Source organism: Crotalus tigris, unplaced genomic scaffold (genome assembly GCF_016545835.1).
Source record: "Crotalus tigris isolate CLP2741 ecotype Arizona unplaced genomic scaffold, ASM1654583v1 scf7180000019221.656610, whole genome shotgun sequence".
Classification (NCBI taxonomy): Eukaryota; Metazoa; Chordata; class Lepidosauria; order Squamata; family Viperidae; genus Crotalus; species Crotalus tigris.
Window position 1 is genome coordinate 237335 of NW_024097442.1, and position 19871 is coordinate 257205.

Consider the following 19871-nt stretch of genomic DNA (forward strand, 5'->3'; position numbering starts at 1 on the left):
AAGAATTCAAAGAAAAACTATTTTCCCACAGGAAAGATTCTCATAATTAATTTCAAAATATTATTTCAAACTTATCTGAACCCTTAATTCATTTGTAATTTTCTAAAAATCAAGGTTTTAATTATTCTTTTGCAATTTATTCCAGGAAAAAATGAAGTCCTTAAACTTTATTTAAAATTGTTTTTACTAAGGATTGAACTTGTCAAACTAAAAGATTTCTAATAATTGAAAAGCAGTTAACAGGCAATTTCTGAAAGTGATTACAAAAAAGTATGCGATCTTATTGTCCTTCCAAACATGCCAACCACAGTTTGAGCAAATTAGTTATTTCCTTGTCTCCCAGAGTTCTAAAATCACCAGAGACTACTGTCATGAAAAATAAATATATGGAGCATTTTTGGATGATACCAGATCCTCTTTGTCCAGACAGGAATTATGAAGAGCTGATGTATTGGTTTCCTCTTTATTCCATTGCAACCATCTTCACTTTTCCATTTCTTTCTTGGAAGTTGACTTTTTCACATTTTGAATGAATCTGTTGCAGAGTGTATAGCAACTCATCCCACCTAATTTGCTGCAATATCCTACTATATGGTGCTGCTCAAGTGTATGATACTGTATGGTACTGCCCTGTTCTTTCACTGCTGTTCCCTTGAGTGTATAACCAGCTGCTTCTGTACCAGACTGGTTAAATAACAGCTTAACCAATTCTCATGGATTTCATTTGGCTTAATGGGTCACAAATATAATCACACCATACGCCTACATCATTTACTAGGAATTCACATTACTTGAGAATGCTGTGATATACATAATGTCAACCAAGTATTCCAACATACTCTGAGTTTTTTTAAATGATGAGGATAGATTAAATAGCCAACAAGCCCCTGGACTTTTATAACATATGGATTGCACATGGGCTTGAAAGCTAAGTAATCTTGTGCCTGATAACTTAGATGAAAATCATAGGAAATACCAGAAGTGCAAATTAGAAAGGACAACAAATTCATTGTTGTATTCACAAATAATATATAGTGTGTCATATTATACAATAAAATAAATAATAAGATTGCAAATTATAAATTATGACTGTAAAAAGAGTAATGGATGTAAAAGGTTACAGCAAAATGAATCCAAAGCTACAATTAAGAAATTACATATTTCTTTGAAAGTTTAAATGACAGTAAAGCAAATGTAACAAGAAAATAGTTCATTTTTTTAAGGTCTGAGCACTTAAGTTCACTGCCATCAGTAATTTCGCTCTGATCTCATTGTAAATGAGACAGTGGAGGACAAAGTGGTTAATGTCCTCCACTTAACCAATACTGCAAGGTCATAGATATTGTTTGATAGCGACTTTACAAAGTCTTCTTTCAAGTTTTGCAGATATCACGATCGGCGGGTGAAGGGAAGTTAAACCCCTTTTCACTGAAGCACTGGAATCGCTTTCAAAAAGCCTATATGTAATCCTACATTCTCCCAAAGGTGGTAGAGAACATATTTGTAGAATGGGTGACAAAAGGCTGGACCATTGATTCTTAAATATTTACTCAAATGGTGATGGTCTTACCTCCATCCTTAAATAGGCAGCAGGAGTGCCCTAAGGGCACTCCTAAGTAAATCTTACTAATGAGGTTATTTTGGGCTACTTTCAATTGGGCAGTATTCAGACTGGACTAGATAGTATAAAACAAGGTGTCATGGAAGACAGCAATAATAAATCACTTCCAAAATGTGCCAGGAAAATTGCATAGATTTGTTCATGGAATCACTAGGAGTCAAGTTTTTCTTGAGGGTATATGTCTAATATTTTAAAGTTAGTCTCTTGACGTTGTCATCTCAATGTTCTTTTTTTCTGAGAGCCAAAGCTATCCATCAGGATGTGTGGTAATCTTTTTCAATCTAAAAGTGTTGCAAACAATTGTTCAACTGTTAACAATTGTAGGCCATGAGTTAAAAAACAACCTTTCTTGCATTTTACTAGCCTGTTTCAGAAAAAAACAGATGGGGGATTATTTCCCTTTGCCCCCATGTAGTAGGTTCTATATACCTTCTGTTCTATAGTTAAACATAAAATGTAGGCATTAAACCTATGTTCTCTTTTCCTCCAAAGATATAAAATATATTAAAAATGACTTTATATAAGGCCTACCTGCTGATTTCCACAGTATAAACCAAAAGATCATTGCAGTAATTGTCATATTTTAGGGAGGTTGGAGGAAGGGGAACAGTAAAAAATATTAGTCACATAATTGTCCCTTTTTGTGTTCAAAATTAAAAAAGGACGCATGGTTTCAGTCCTGGCTTTGTTTGAGTTCCTTGGGGGAGGAAGTATATATCTTGTAGTATTTTATCATAGGTCACATTTGGGTTGAGATAATAGATGGTTACTAATACATGTTTACTATGACACTATAAAGACAGGTTATGACACAGTTAAGGTTATTGGATGAAATGATAAAAAGCAACTTCCTTTGATTTAACCCTGAACAGTGAATAGGCATCTTATCTGAAATGTAAAGGATGTTGAAATTATTTGAAAAATACATCAAGGGAACCAGGCTGCAAATGGATGAATGCTGATCTGATCTTGCAGTTCTGATTATCATTCTTCTTCTTTCATCTGTAAGACAGCCTATTCCAGACATACTGTAATCTATCCCCTTTGTACATTTTTAATAACAATGTCTGGTACATTATGTTTTAAGTACCAGTAAATCTGAACTTTGAAATCCCTAATAAGTAGTAATAGCAGCAGCAGCAGCAGCAGGAGGAGGAGGAGTAACAGTAAATAGTAGTAATCTGAAAGTTATGACCTGAAATCTTTGGAGGAGAACAGAATGCTAGTTTCCTGTCCACAAGGTTTTTAAATTTTATGTTTGAAGAGAGGTGTCTATTATATCAATCAGACAAACATCTCCCATTCAAGGAAATTAAGAAAAACTAGGGATTATTTTCCATATTATATGGGGCTACTCTTCTTCTCTCAAAAAAGAGAGTGGCTTCCAATTATATGAGATGTAGAAAGTCTACTGGCATGGCATGTGGAGAGGATCTTTTAATGTTATAACAGGATGAAAATGGTCCCCCAAACTGAACTAAATCCTGTGCCAGGTTGTTTCTTAAGAGGGTGCTTGGTTAAGCAATGAAATGAGCTCTGCACCCTGGCCAAAGTTCATATGCTCTGACTAGTTTTGCCTTAAAAATGTTTTCGTGGTCATCAGTAGCATGGAACAAGAACATATATTGGTCCATATCTCATGAAAATTTCCTCTCCTTGGTTCTAGATCTTTCCAGCTTTCAAAAACAAGTCACTCATTTCAGAAGGGTGCCTAATAGGTTTTTTAAATACTTCACCAAAGGATGCTCACCTAACAGAGTACTTCTACTTGTTCCTCTCTCGTTTCAAACATCAATATCTACAGTACTTATCAAAATCCTGGATAAGTATTCAGGCTTTGTGAAAAAAAAAATGAAAATACAGACTGGTTTTATCTGCAAGAGACTGAGTGCCTGGCCAAAAAAAAAAAAAGATATAATATAAATTCAGAATGATTTATTCTGTTGTGGTTCAATCTTTTTCTCATCTTTCAGAATACATACCACATGCAGTTCTGGAGCATTCCCTCCCACACTCTCTGCTGACATACTTCTGTGTCAATGTCCCTCCTCTATCCTTCCCACAGGCAACACCAATTGATAGCTTGAATCTTTATAGAAGGGCCACCCCCTTTCTCCACCCTGGGATATCTGTTTACCTTCCCTAGTGTTATTTGTTCCTCCATATTTATCTGCACCTTTATTCCAGCAACAATGGATCTTCTCTTACTCACCTTCACACTAATTGTGATCTTTCTACTTTATCAATGGAGCATGATCTTCAGATTCCTCTGCAAGTTGGCCTTACTCAGTTGCTGGGTTTTATTCCTGTCTATCACAATATCCCCTTGGGTAGCTGTATTCATTGGACAAAGAGTGGAAAACATGAAGTGAGTAGATGTTAATTCTAGTTTCAATTTGAGGGATGAGAACAAGATAAGTCTTGGCACCAAGTTTTTCTGAAAGATAGGCCTGTGATAGCCAACTTCTTCAGCCTAGGAAAGGACTTTTCAACCTTTTTACAGATTGTACCACTTTTAGGACATGACAATATTTGAGTACCACCAGTGCTTAGCAAGGTGTCAAAAACCTGATGACAAAAAGGAGGGGGGGTTGGGTTTTACTGATTAGATTCATTTGTTGTTATAGAAATGGCTAGTTTATAATATTATGGAAAAGTAAATAGTTGAGGTTCAATGTTAATGTTCTACTGCAACAGAGGAAGTATGTTCTTTTTCCCTTCTCTCACTCACTTTCCCTCCCTTTTTTCCTCCCCACTGTGTCCTACTATTTGCTTTTGTATTTTATTCTATAATCTAATAAAATATTACAAACTGTAGAAAAAAGTAAAAAAGTACCAGTTTTAATTTCTTTGGTAGCTGTTCCTTTGCTGAATCACTTTCCCTTTGCACTGACAAATGTATGATGAATTTATCCATGTTTATTAATATGCACCACTACCAGCTAGTTCAGGGGTCTTCAAACTTGGCACTTTTAAGACTTGTGGACTTTAACTCCCAGAATTCCTCAGCCCTCATGGCTGGTTGAGGAATTCTGGAAGTTGAAATCCACAGGTCTTAAATTTGCTAAATTTGCTAAGTATGTTAGACTCCTGAGCTAGCTGGTTCGCCCTTCTGAGCTCTTCCACATTGTAGTAAGAATGCACACCCCCCCCCCAATCCTTTCCTTGTACCCTTAAAGACACAGGAATCAAGTGCAAAGCAAGAAAATAAAGAAACACAAACTCTATTTTGTTTTGTCTTTAAGCTGCCTCAGGTGTGTCACGTGTCACAATGTTGCAATTCTAGACTGAAGGTACCTGCAATTGCAAAAAGCTTTAGCTTCAAATTAAGCCTGTTTACGTTCAAACAAAACTTTCTAAAAGCTATAGACGGACTCAATTAAAGAGGGTAAAACTAATTATATTTGTTTAAAGGGATTAAACTTTTCCTGTTGTCTTTTTTCCCCTTCCCCCACCCAAATCACATTCTTTTATAACCTCTCCTCTCTTCTCACCCCCCCCTTTTCTTCAGTTCACCTCCAGCTCCCAGCTGCTTCTGGAAGCGCCAATCAGCTGGAGCCCTGCTGGCTCCTGGGGCTTCTGCTGAGCCCAGACAGTCCTGCAGCTACAGCTTGGCTCACTTTGGCTCATTCCCCTCTCCTGCTACACCTGGCTAGCAATCGCTTACTACCTGCCATGTGGCAAAGTACCATAAGTGGTACACTACCACCAGTTGAAAAGCCCTGGCCTAGGGGACAAAGATTTACCTACAAAGCAGCATGAGAACCAGATAGTTCCATCCTTTAGATCAAGAATAGCCTTTTTTTTTCTTCAAGAAATTAGAAGTACAGTGAAAAAAAATGATGGATTTTGCTATTAAGGGCATCCTTTTTTGGCCTGATTTATGCCCATTTGCGAGTGGTTTATTCACAAAAGAAAAAGAGAAATGGGGGTAATTTCTGCAAAGGGTGCATAATTACTTTTCATATCGGTTTTGACTTAATCAACACCCATTTTTCATGAGCCTATCCTTTCAAAAATCCATTGGCACTGAAAAGATTTAACAATTATTTATGGTATGAACTCATGGTTATGTTCCATTTCATCAGATGTCTGAAGTGTTTCCCTAGATAATCAGAAATATTTGTATGTGTATACAGACATGATATGCGAGGGGACATTATAAGTGGCAATGGTAAAAGAAAATTGAATTGCCGTTACTTTAATATTTAAATGAAGGTGTTCAAAATCTTTACAGTGCCCAATCATAAAATAATAAAAATACAAGCCTATTATTAATAAGATTAACTCCAGTAGTAAAATAAAAATCTTTTACAGATGCACAATTGAATTGATGCAGCTATTTCATTGTTTTCATTTAATTTATGTTGTGATGGCCACTTTAAATTCAATAATAGATGAAACCTGAAAGATATTCTAATTGATTTCTGAATATTTATTTTCTCATGGCAAATTTATGCCTATTGATTGGTTCCCCTCCTTTTTTAAAAAAGCCCTAACCTTTACAGTTTTTGTCAGATGTAAAAATGTCAGGGCTGTTTGTAAAAGGAGGGGAATCAATCAATTGATATATAATACTTTATAATAAAATAAAATTTTATTTCAGCACTTTGGTCAACCATGTACTCTTTACTAGAATACTGATGTTAGTGGATAAAAAGCAATGAACAAGGATATAAGGAGAAGAATTGTGGCAGGAAGAGTAGAGAGGGCTTTTTGTTCAAATAAGCATTTTGTCTTGGGATTCTTAATTGATTGTTCTGCCAATGGATTGTTGAAAAGCCCTTTTGATAGATAAGATAAATTGGAAGATGAAATGATAAACAAATTGGATGTTGTGAGGTTGATGCTGTTAAGCCTTCTAATATGATTCCTTGGATAGAGATGAAGAGGATTGACTTCTGGCTTTATTATATTTTGTTCCAATTGGCTAGCCTGGCTGTTGCCTGTTTAAGGTTAAGGAACCACTTGTGAGTTCTATCATTCAAGCCTCATAAGAGGCTTTTAATAAATTTAAAACATTTCCTCATAGTCACTTTCTTCCATGCTATCAAGCTGACTGGAATATAGGTAAATTACAATGAAAGCATGTTTCTTATATGTATAGCCACTGTGTGAGTGTGTTGTGTGCTGTATGGCAGTATGTGACAGAAGAGATGGGTAGATGAGTAAGAGAATGAGGCTGATGGTTGTGTGGCTGGACAGAAAGACCCATAAGAGGAATGTAATTAGAAGAGTGTATATAAAAGAAAAACACAAAGAAATGTGGAACACCAATATTTTGATTGGGTTGTACGTATGCATAAATGAGGCATTATGAGTTTGTGTAATGCAAGTGGAGGTGCAATGCAGGCTTTTGGAGTAAAATGGTCCCCATTCTCCAAATTCTTTCTACTCTTATTGCTGGGTTCTGTCTGAGAGGTAATGACTGAAATGAGTGTTTTAATTTTTTTTTAAATAATGATTGATCACTGACTAATTAAATATCCTTATATCTACTCATTCCCCCCCCCACCCTCACTGTCAACCATCCTAACTTGGTCAAAGATTCTGAAATCCATTGTTAACGAAAATACACTTTAGTAAAGCCATGAAGTTACAGAAGAAGCAAAGCTGGATCTGAGATTTCTGTACTCAAAACATATAATTAACTTTTCCCTGGTTTCGACCTTCCTCCCTGGTTATCTTCAAGAGTCCAATTAAATTCCAACAAATTGTTTGGGTAACAGTCCCTGGCTTTATGGGCTGGAGGGTTCTGCATTTCATAGTGTGACTTGGAATGGCCGGTGGCTCTCACGGGGTGGCACAATGCATTGTTTCGATTCCTTCATGCTGACCCTTCCCTTATCCCACCATGGCAGGTTGGCGGCAAGTGAGCATGGTGTAGCAGGATGGTAGTCCTGACATTCTGCCTCTCCTGGAAAAGACTAGTCCATAGGGTCATCTTCTCCTCCATTATCGCTCTCAAGATTGACCTCAGTTGTCTTGGTTGGAGTTCCCTTGCCATCATTACAACCTCCACTCCTTTCCGCCCCCCTCCTTCAGCTTAGGGGGGTCTTTCTCTTTCTTCTTGATGCTTCTTGCAAGAGTGACTGTTGGCTGACAAGCTAGGACTCAGCAGCCCACTGGCCCTCTTTGCTAATAGTATTTGGTGGAGTATCAGGGGTTTGGCCCTCCCTTACCCGCTTTTGAGGATTCTCTCTTCTCTGAGGTGTAGGGATTCTGCATCTGCTGTCCAGTGCATTCATGGAATGTGGCCAGATCAATCCCAACTGCACTGACCAGGATGTACTATCCTTAAAGATTTCTGGGTGCACCCCGGGACAGGCAGGTGTAATACAGCTCTCAACTCAGCACTTCTCAGAAGTAATCCATCAGGATCAACTGTGGCCGATCCCCCAGTTGAACAGCTAGATTTTAGAATTCTTGAATGTGCACTGTAATGGGTCATTTTCCTTGTCTGATGATCTCAATTTGAGTGGCAGTGTGCCAATCCACCAGGGGGTCTTCAAAATGTCATCTCAGGGTAGGCATGAATGATGTAACAGGATGGTAGTCCTGACACTCATTCTCCATTCGGAGCTAGACTGGAACTCTGAAATTCATCATGACCAAATAAAATATGTATTTCTCAATACAAATGTAATTATCTCAGAAGAATATATTACACATCTCCAGTCCTTTGTGTATTCTCTGATAAGCAAGTTTAAGCAAGTTCACAAATATCCACACCTAAATTACATCTGATAATAGCAGATAGAAATATATATAGAAAATATATTGCATGCCCTAAAGGGAATAACTAATGATCACTGAATTTTTGGTGACTCACTTGGAACCCTGGAAGATATTTGCTTTTGAATATGAAGAATAAATAATAAAGGCAGAATTCCCTGACATTCCTCCATTTGTTTATGTCACTTTTTGAAAGCAAGCAGTCTGACCTGGAGGAGGGCAAGTGGGGAGGGAAGCTTTTTAATAGTTACCTTTTAATTTGGGCCTGTTATTTCTATCATTTGTCCGTGTCCTTTTCAAACTGTTTTTATTCTCCATTGAAGAATCTGTGGCCATGTTTGTGCAGTACATAAACCCTGCTTAAACTTTTTCCGGGTGCACATAAGATAGGTAAACTAATTGTACATGAACAGTTAGTTCATGAACTGTATTTGCATAACATACTAAATTAAAATGTGATTGGAGTGTTATGTGAAAACAACATTGATGTAATTTTACTGTCAGGCAGGAAATGTCTTTATAATATATTTGGTCTCAGGTTCAGAATAATTTGAACAGTTCTGGAGCACTCTATTTTGTGATATCTGTCCGTTCCAGCTTTATGAACAAAATGTTTTGGCAAGAACTGTATGATCTTTTCCCTAGTATTTTATCCTTACAGGTAGTCATTAATTTATTATCACAAATGAGCCTGAAATTTTGATTGGTTGAGGCACCCACATGGCTGTTTCACTCAATGAGCACAATCTTGACTTTCCCAGTTGTGTCATTAAACGATTGTGTGGGTCATTAAACAGAATGTAGAAGTACTTCAAAGGATGGGAGAAGCCCTTGGAGGCTTGCTGCAAGAGGCCAAGCTGAGAATGTGCTGAAAGTGCAGCTGCCCCAGCTCAGCCCTGCAGCATTTGTTAAGCAACATGGCCAGACTTGGATCTGAAATACAGTAAAGGCCTAGGGTCTTTAGCAGTCTCGGCCTGCTGCAACCAACCCAGGCCTCTACATCCACTCTAGCACTGCCGCCTGTGCCATTCTCCACTGTCTTTGCTGTCCAATGCTCCTGTCATGTGTCACTTACTATCAGTCATTTTTCTCCTGTTGTGGAGAGGCCTATGTTGCCCATCTGAGGCAGTTCCCCTTTGCACAAAGCCTTCATTCCTGTTCACTCAAGAGTTTGCATGGAGCCACTGAAGATTCCCAACTTATGCAGAAGCTACTTCCAAAGGTTCCAGAAGCCTGTCATGGTTTTGGAAGGCCTTGGGAGACATTGGAGAGCCTTGCAGGTCTGTGAGAATTTGTGAGCATGGGGGTGCTACAACGGGGCGGGGGCAGCTGAAGGACTGGGCGACACAAGCCTCCCTTGCTGTCTTCCTTGCCCTTCAGCTGCCCCCTGACTGTCCACACCTCTTTCCTCCTCACCTGAAGGTGCGTTCTGCTGGCACTGCCCTCGCCTCTCAAGCATCTGCCCTGGAAAGCTCTGTAAGCTGTTGCAATCACAGGCAAGCAGACGCTGGGAAGGAGCGGGTAGGCAGCTTCAGCAGGTGTCTGGCAGGTGGAAGGAGGTGGCAGGGGAGGCTTGCGCCACCCAGTCACGGTGCAAGTCATAGGAGAGTTGGCAGAGAAGGAGGCAGTGGCTGCCACTGGGCATGTGATCTGTGGGGCAAAGCAGGGGCAGCCAGGACCAAAAAAAGCTCCTCCAGCAGTGGATGCAACTGTTGTGCAGTGGCGGCAGAATCTTTTGCCATCACTCCCGCCTGGCTCCAGAACGGCAGAGGGGGACTGGGTAAAGTGACCGATTCTCCCCTGTCCATCCTCCATAGCATGGCAGTCTGGCTTGGGAGAAGAGTGAAAGGGAAGATGCAGGTGGGCAGCTGGGTCACTGAATGAGCAGGGGAAGGTCACCAAGTGGGGAGTGGCCTGGCTGCAGGGGCCCTGAAACAAGCAGGTGCGGGGCATGTGGGGAAGCTCCACCCTCCCTTGCCTCATCTTATGGCAGCGGCAGCAGTTCAACACCCACTCTCCTGCCCTGTTACAACTGTGAGCAACCAGACAGTGGGATGGAGTGGCTGGGTGCCTGCAAAGTCAGATGGGTTTAACTTGCTACATGTCATCATTACCACATGTTGTGTTTTTTAATATACATTTCTTGCATATAGATGCTTTTTAAATCAATCAGACAATATAGAAAGGAGAGAAAATCATAGAAGCAATGATAGAAAGGGGAGACTTCCGGTGGATAGCGTCAATGATGGCGGCTACCTCGTAGCCATCCTCCTGGGAAAGCATGAGAACCGCGGAGCGCAGCAGATACCAGCTGTCCCGTGGCTCGAAATCCCACTCCCGGGCAAAGGGGGGGGGGAAGAGAATCACCCGAATAGAGGTAGAGCCTCTCAAACCCCCCAGGAATTTTTTTCTTGGGGGGTGAAAAGAGAGCTCCCTCGGAGTTCGGGTTGCCTCCGCCTCCCAGCTGTCTTTGTTCCTTTGGGAACAAAGCAAAACGCTGCTATCACCTCCGTGCTTAAAGAAACTTGGTGAGTTATTTTTAAAACGGACAGAGCTGGGTAAAGGATTGAATTTATTGGTTTTTATTTGATTTTTAGTTTAGGTTGATTTTCTTTTTTTCTTTTCTTTTTTTTTTTGGGTGGAGAATGAAAGTAAAATGTTGATTTGAAAGTTTTTTTTTTTTTCCCGGAAGAAAGTGAGTCAAACGGAACGTCATGGATTATATAGCTTTTTTTAAAACTTTTTTCCTTTTTTAAGTTGGATTTGAGATTCTTTAAACTCTCCTTTGTTTTTTTATTCTTTTTGAGGATATTTTTTATTGCTTTTCTTTTTTTTTAAGAAGGAAGAAAGAAGAAACAAGATCTTTTTTTTTTTTTAAAGGCTTCAAAGAGACAAGCAGCTTCTACAGTTCCAAAGGTGGCTTCTTCTCCTGCGATTCTACTGGCACAACAACCTAAAGCTACACCACCATCTTCTCCTCCTTTGCCAACAATAACGGTACAAGATATGAAAGATATAATGGGAAATGCTGTATCTCAAATTAGAGGGGAAATGAAGGAGCTTTTAGAGCAGAATAAAATCCAAATCAGAGGGGAAATGAAGGAGCTTTTAGAGCAGAATAATACTATTCTGAGGCAAGATATAGTTATGGCATTAACAGGACTTGCTTCTGTGGTTGAGAAGCTAGACTCTAGAGTGGAAGAGGTTGCAGACAAGGTTGACATTCTGGAAGACAAGTTTGAAGGCATGGAAAAAAAGATGGAAATCTCACAAGATGATATTGTTATGTCTCAGTATAGGGAAATGGAATATGCCTTAAGAATTAGGGGGCTGAAAGAGGACATGCAGCAGGACCTGATAGAGATTGTGGTAAATGACCTTGCTGTTATTTTGAATAGAAATAAAGAAGAGATATTTAGAGAAGTTGAAACAATTTACAGAATTAACTCCTGGGTCGCAAAACAAAAAAAAAATACCAAGAGATGTTGTGATTTATTTTGCAAAGAGATCTCTGCGTAATGAAATCATACAAGCTTTCTATAATAAGAGATTCCAGATTGCTGCTCAAGATGTTATTATTTTAAAGGAGATCCCATCTAAAATTTTAAGAAAGAGAAAAGACTTTGCTTTTTTAGCTAATGAGCTTAAAAAAAGAATGATGCCATTTAGATGGGAGATTCCGATGGGTATTGTCGTGAGCCATGCGGAGACACGTTATAGACTTAACACAGTTACTAAAGCAAAGGAGTTTTACAGTTCGGTCCTGGGAGCAGGCTCACCATCATCTATGATGCAGAAAGGTTTGGATGATAAAGAGGTGGAACAGCAGTCTGAAGGATTAGGTGTGATGGTTGCTGGAAAGCTACAGGCGGAGTGGTCGCAACAGAGATCAAAGAGCAAAGAATGACCCGTGCAGCATATAGACGTAAGGAAAAGGAACAACAGAAGAAAGAAGTTAAAGAATCTCTTCAAGAAATTGTTTCACTGCCGGTGGGAGGAGCAAGACCCAAGAGTTCTGCAGCACATTCTTCAATGGCAGATCTTCAAGCAGTCTTCTCCAGGCTTCTGGTTAAGGGAGATGGTAAAGCTCCTGACATGGAATGCTAATGGCCTTAATTCCCCTCAAAAGAGAAAGAAAATCTTTCATTACTTAAAGCAACACAATAATGATATTATTTGTTTGCAGGAAACACATATTACACTTAAAGATCAAAAATATCTAGTTAATGCTCGTTTGGGATCTCATTTTGTATCTTCTGCTCCTGGGAAAAAAGGGGGAGTAGTTATTTATGTTAAGCAAAACTTATCAGCCTGTTTGGTAGAATCTGATCTTCAAGGGAGATATGTTATGATTGAAATTGCCTTATATGGCAAGAAAGTACTTATAGTGGGATTGTACGCACCAAATCAACAACAGGAACAATTTTATAGACTGCTAAATCAGAAATTAACTTTGTTGGACTACAGATCTGTTATATTAATGGGAGACTGGAATGGTGTGTTAGATACCCAAAGAGACAAAAAAGGATCTTTTACTTCTTTCAAACAGGCTAAATTACCTAAAGCCTTCTTTGAGTTGAAAGAGGACTGGGAGTTGAGAGATTATTGGCGTGAATGCAATCAGGAGGAGAGAGACTTCACCTTCTTTTCAGATAGACACCAATCTTTTTCAAGAATTGATTTCTTCTTGATCACAACTGATTTATTTTTCAGGGTAAAGAACGTTAAAATTTTTCCTAGGACATTGACGGATCATAGTCCAGTTTGGATGGAGTTGGCCAATGAAAAAGAGGAGAGGAGATCGTGGAGGATGAATGAAAACTTATTTAGACAAGAAAAGAATGTCCAAAAATTAAAGGAGCATTTAAAAGATTATTTTGTTTTAAATATGCATAAGGGAACTTCAATGTCTATGGTATGGGATGCAGGTAAAGCCTTTATGCGAGGGATTTTGATACAAATGAATAATGCTCACAGACAGAAGCAGATTCAGAAACGTAAGGAATTGGAAAATGAGATTAAATTAAAAGAAAAAACTTTGATTTTAAATCCTACAGATGAGAAGTTTAAAGAATCTATAAAAATGCTTAAATCACAATTTAATATGCTGATGGCTGATCAAACTGCAACTAATTTATTGTATATGAAACAAAATACATTTTGTAATGCTAATAAACCAGGGAGATGGTTGGCATATCAATTGAGAAAGAAACAGAGACAGAGAATTATAGATAAAATAAATTATAATGGTAAATTGGTATATCAGAAGGAGTTGATTAAGAAATCTTTTTTAGATTATTACCAAAAACTATATAAGAGTACTAAAGTACAGGTTTTAGATATAGATAATTACTTAAATGAAGCCAACTTCCCTAAATTAACAGAAGATCAGAAGCAAGAAATTAATGGTTTGATTACTAATGAGGAAATTGAGATGGTGATTAAAGAATTAAAATTAGGTAAAGCACCGGGTACGGATGGCCTGACATTTATTTATTATAAAACTTTGATACAAGAGATGGTTCAACCTTTAAGAGAACTTTTTAATAATATATTACAGGACTCAGAGATTCCCCCGTCATGGGGTAGAGCCTTTATATCTTTAATTCCAAAAGAAGATCAAGACCTTACTTTACCAAAGAATTATAGACCTATATCTCTTTTAAATGTAGATTATAAGATTTTTGTGAAAATTTTAGCCAATAGGCTTACGAGGGTTTTGCATCATGTCATACACACAGACCAAACAGGTTTTATAACTGGAAGGTATATGAAGAATAATGTCAGACAAATCATTAATTTATTAGAATATTTAGATAAAAATAATCAAGTTTCTGCAGGATTGATATTTTTAGATGCTGAAAAAGCTTTTGATCAAGTGAATTGGCAATTTATGTTAAGATTAATTGAGAAAATGAATTTTGGAGGAAAAATTCTACAAGCTCTTGGTGTTATTTATCAAAAACAAACGACACAACTTATAGTTAAGGGGGGTTTGTCAGAGGTTTTCACAATAGAAAAAGGGACTAGACAGGGATGTCCATTGTCACCACTGCTGTTCGTTTTAACTTTGGAAATATTGCTGATTAAAATTCGAGAATCACAGCAAATAAAAGGAATAGAAGTCAATAAAAAAGAATATAAATTAAGAGCCTTTGCAGATGACTTGGTGGTTACCTTATCACAACCTATTCACTCAGTAGTAGAGTTATTACAATTGATACATCAATATGGATGGGTTTCAGGTTTTAAAATTAACAATAATAAGACTAAAATACTACCCAAAAATATGACCAATCTTGATAAGCAGTCTTTGGTTAATTTGACAGATTTCGAGGTCGTTGATAAGGTAAAATATTTGGGGGTCATTTTATCTGTCTCTAATGCAAAACTGTATAAAAATAATTATGAAAAGCTGTGGGTCAAGATACAAAGAGAGTTGAAAAATTGGGAGAAGTTGCAATTATCTTTTCTGGGAAGAATTGCGGCGATTAAAATGAATGTTCTGCCAAAGTTTCTTTTTTTATTTCAAATGATACCTATTTTAAAGAATGAGGTTAATTTAAACGAATGGCAGAAAGGTATCAACAAATTTATCTGGGCAGGGAAAAAACCAAGAGTAAAACTTAAAATTATACAAGATACTCATGAGAGAGGTGGACTCAAGGTACCGAACTTGAAATTGTATTATGATGCTGTGGTTTTAACATTAATTAGTGATTGGATTAACTTAACAAATGTAGAAATACTCCTCTTGGAGGGTTGGGATTTACTTTTTGGTTGGCATGCCTATTTAGTTTTTAATAAAAAGGTTGACAGGGTCTTTAAATCTCATATTATAAGGATTTCTTTACTTCGGGTTTGGAGGAAATATTATAGAACTGATTCTAAAATTCCATTATGGGCCATACCATGGCATGCGATAGAGGGGATAAGGAGAGGAGTTAAGATGGATAGTGTTTCCTATGTACAATTACTCAGATGGGATGGTAAAAATTGGCAGTTAAAATCTTTGGAAGATCTAGCACAAGAAAATATTATATATTCATGGTTTCAGTACAGACAAATTGTGGATAGATGGAAGGTAGATTGTAATGTGGGTTTGCTTAGAGAAGATGAGAATTTTTTTAAACAAGTAAAAGATCAAAGACGAACTCACATTAAGAGAATTTATGGGGTGTTAGTAGAATTGGATTCAGAAGCAGAATTAATTAAAGCATGTATGATTAAATGGGCACAAAATTTTGGTGAACCAGTTTTATTAGATACTTGGGAAACTATTTGGGTGAGAAATATTAAATTTACACAAGCCCAGAATTTAAGGGAGAATTTTTATAAAATGTTTTATAGATGGCACCTTGACCCACAAAAAATGTCTCGTATGTATCCTGACTTACATCCTAAATGTTGGAGATGTGGATGTTTGGATGCTACTTATTATCATATCTGGTGGTCGTGTAAAAATATAAAAGCTTTTTGGATTAAGATATGGTGGAATATTCAAAGAATTTTTAGAAGGAGGGTAAAATTTACCCCACAATTGTTTTTGTTAGGTATCGTTATTGATTGTGATACTAAGGAGACTACACTGATGTTAAATTTAATTACAGCCACAAGGTTGTTAGTAGGGCAATGTTGGAAGAAGGAATCTTTGCCTACTTTGCAAGAGTGGTTTCTTAAAGTTTCTTATTTGGCGGAAATGGCAAAGATTTCGGCTTTCTTGAAGGATCAATCGCAAGAGAAGTATGTTGCGGTATGGAAAAAATGGATAGATTTTATACAACATAAGTTAGATATAAAAAAAATATTATTTAGTTTTTTAACAATTTATATTTAAAATGGAATATTTTGGTGTTTTTTTTCTTTTTTTTCTTTCTTTGTTCTTCTTTTTTCCTTTTTTTTCATTTTTCTCTTTTCTAAACATTTATTTTTTGTACTCATGTTTTCTTTATATATATATTATTGTTAATTATTTTATAATTTTTCTAATTAATGTATTTAGATTTTTAACTAATGTTAGATTTATTTATGGTTTATATCTTTTTTAAAGATTTTTTGATGAAATTTTAATTAAGCCTATATCCAGCTCTGGGAAGGTCGGGGGAGGGAATGGGAGGGTTGGGGAGGTTGGGGGGAAGATTGTTTTGTTTTTGTTTTTGCAAAATTTTAAAAAATTAATAAAAATTATCTTTGAAAAAAAAAAAGAAGCAATGATAGAAAGAACATCCTGATGCAATTTAATGATTAAAAGTGTGCTAGACACAATACTAATTGAGATAAAGGTACAAAAGTCTTGTAAAGGAAGAAGTTTAAATATTGTATGTTTGTAGTCAGATATAGGTGAATCTTAGTTGAGCTTTGTAGGAGAGATTTTACTCTCGTCAGTGGTGGGAGAAAGAAGTTGAGGCATTGAAATAATAATGGAAAATCAGGGAGGGGAAGTCAAGGATAGAGGAACAGGTTAGAAGAAATATGGATCCATACTTGTATTTTTCTAAAACCCAAGATGGTCATAAATAAAACAAAGGAATGAAAAGAGACTTTTCTTCTACAGTAATATAAGAGTAAAAAATTAACAGAGAAAATATATAGCCATATAATATTTCCATAACATAAATAAACATTAAAGGAGGACAGCTATGTTAGTCTAGAATGGCAAAATATCAGGAGATTGGTATCACCTTTTCTGAATAATATTATTAAGGCATATACACTTTTGTGAGCTACAGATCACTTACTCAAATACATAAAATGACTCAATTGATGTAGGTTTTAAAATGGTCACCAACAAGGTCAATGGATAAATCAATAGAGCCAGATCAATTTTCAGAAGGATCTATTAAAGGGCAGACCACTGAAACAGAATATTAGAACCAAGATTCTACAGGTTGTCACCTACAGCTCAAACCATTCAAATACATTATGAATAGTTACAGCCCATGTTGTACAATGACACTGCATTTTCTCAAGCATTGAGTATGCAAGCCCATACTAGCAACTATCCAGCCTGAATTTTTTTTTCACAATCAAAAAGAAAAAAGATAATGTTAATAAGATCCTGCAAGCAAATACCAAGCAGATTTGTCCCCATGTACACTAAGAGCATCATCACAGGCACCAACAGATACAAAAAGAAAATTAGAGATGCCTATACATGCCATCATCTGCCAACAATGCCTTCTGAATTTTACATAGAATAAATTGGACAAATATTTTATAAAAAAGGATTAATGGGGACAAGTTTGAAATCAGGACTCAAAACAATATCAGAACATTTCAATCTTCCAGCACATTCCACAGCAAACTGTAAAGTGACATTTTGAGGAAATAGGATTTTAACAACACTGAGCAAAATTTTTTGAAGATATTTCAAAAGATTTCAAGCAATTTCAAACAATGTCAACAAACACAAATTGTTTTTAACATGTTATAATTGTTAATTGATAAGTAATTTTAATTTGTCTCACATGTAATATTTATGTTCATAATCAATTTATCGTCCTATCCCTTCCCCCACACACAAACTATTTTTTATTTTATTTTATTACTTTTATACTGCTCATGTCATATAAATGATTCTGGGTAGTTCCCCCTACCATCACACCCCAGTTTCAGTCCTCCTTGTTAGCCTTCCCAAATAGGTTAGAGAGGAAACAGATCAAAAGAGCTAAATTCCCTTCCAACTCTATGGCCCTTGCAACATTACTACTACTACTATTATGACTACTACTACTACTACTACTACTTATTGCAAGGCTACCTTAGCAGAATCTTGCAAGTCTGAAAGTACAAATCTCCTACCATCTCTTTTTTCAACCTCGTAAGTCAGAAAAGATCCTTTCTGAATTTTTTTTTCTTTAACCATTAAACAGCTATGGGCTCCTCCCTCTTCTCTGGGCAACATCTCTCCCCACCCCCCAAAGTTATTTCCATGTACCATGTCACAATATTATGCATCTGATTAAGTGAGCTGCAGTGAATACAAGATGGAAAAGAAAAGAAACAATTGTAATATGTTATTTGTTCCCTAAACCATGTGTCCGCAAATTCTTTAGCTAATCAACCCCCAAACATTTTTATATGAAAATAATGTAATAAATACTATTTTAACTATAAATAACAATAATAGCAACAACAAAAAAATATTCTTCAGGGGGTGTTAATATTGATAACTTTGAAGAAGTTTCCCCTAAACTATATTTTTGTTTCTGCTCTTTACAGGTTACTCTGCTCCTGCATTCGTCTACTCAAATATATCTACAACATCACATTCACTGTGCAGGGCTCTGAGAATTTGAATATCAAGCAATCATATGTGATTGTTTGCAACCATCAGACAAATTTTGATCTTCTTGGTATGTGAATAGACTATCACATCTGGAATGTTGTATGAATGTTTTGAATTTTGATTCCAAATAATTTGAATGTTATTCATAACTTTTATTTATATTCTCCTCTCAATCTCCTTTCCGCATGATTAGAAGGCAAGATAAAAGCACAGGATGAATCTTAGTAAATAGAAGCTTCCAGTTTTAAAGAGAAGTTTCTCCAAATAATGTAAACATTCCTAAATCTGAGTTCTGCAATATTTTGATGTATCCAGATAAAGTTGCAAAAGGTTTGCTCAGATGGAAATTATTGACAAAAGGTCTACCTGCTTGATTTATTTATTTTTTTACAAATATACACTTGGCAAATCAAACAATATAACTCAGCGTAGAAAATGCATGTGGCTGGATGCTATTAGAAATTTAACAATCCAAAGTTTGTAAATAATTATCATTGTGTATAAACTTTCTAATGGAATTCTATTGACCTCTAAACAAAATAACAGCCAATTTCTTTGTATATAAATGCATACCTTGATGCATCTGTTGCTTTTCAGCATTGTATAATACTCACTTCAATTGCTGCTGGAAAACTTAATAGTATATAAAATAATAAGACAACTTATTTAAGATCACCTCCAAAAAAGTAGATAGAAAGGACAAAGACAGAAAAAGACCATATGTAACGTCCCTCACCTAATTAGCTTTTGGTTAGCAACTTCAGCTGATGCAGTTCCTAGAAATATTCCCTCACCCACCCACCCACCCCTATAAATGCGTGCATGTATCATATCATGTGTTTCATTTACCTACTGGAAGCCACACACTGTTTAAGGCAAGGCCATGAAAAAAATATACTGAAAAACTACTGATTAAAACGAATTACCTGTAAAATAAGGTAGCCCACTTAATAATATTAATTGACTCCCATCTGCATAGAGCAACCATTATGTTGCACTCAGAAACACCCATTACAAGTAGATCTCAACCTACATTTGTTTGCTTAGTAACCTTTCAAAGTTATGACAGAGCCCTCCAAAAGCTACTTACAACCCCATTTTGAAATAAGGGAAGCTTTTCCCTCCCACTGGTCTTCATAAGCCTTGGCCCTGCTTCCTACCTTGCAGATCCTCACCCCCTCCTCCCCTCCCCCACTGTGCATTTACTTTTCAAAGATAAGAACAGGG

General features: G+C 36.7%; 1 protein-coding gene across 1 annotated transcript in view; it reads left to right on the forward strand.

Moving 5' to 3' along the window:
* Window positions 1-215: 215 nt before the first annotated feature.
* The window catches only part of LOC120316068 (1-acyl-sn-glycerol-3-phosphate acyltransferase alpha-like), a 30269-nt gene continuing 10613 nt past the window's right edge, over window positions 216-19871 (forward strand). Inside the window, exons 1-2 of the mRNA XM_039361245.1 lie at window positions 216-3989; window positions 18578-18711. Of these exons, the coding sequence (XP_039217179.1) occupies window positions 3814-3989; window positions 18578-18711 (310 nt within the window). The 5' untranslated portion in view covers window positions 216-3813. The remainder of the gene's footprint in view (window positions 3990-18577; window positions 18712-19871) is intronic.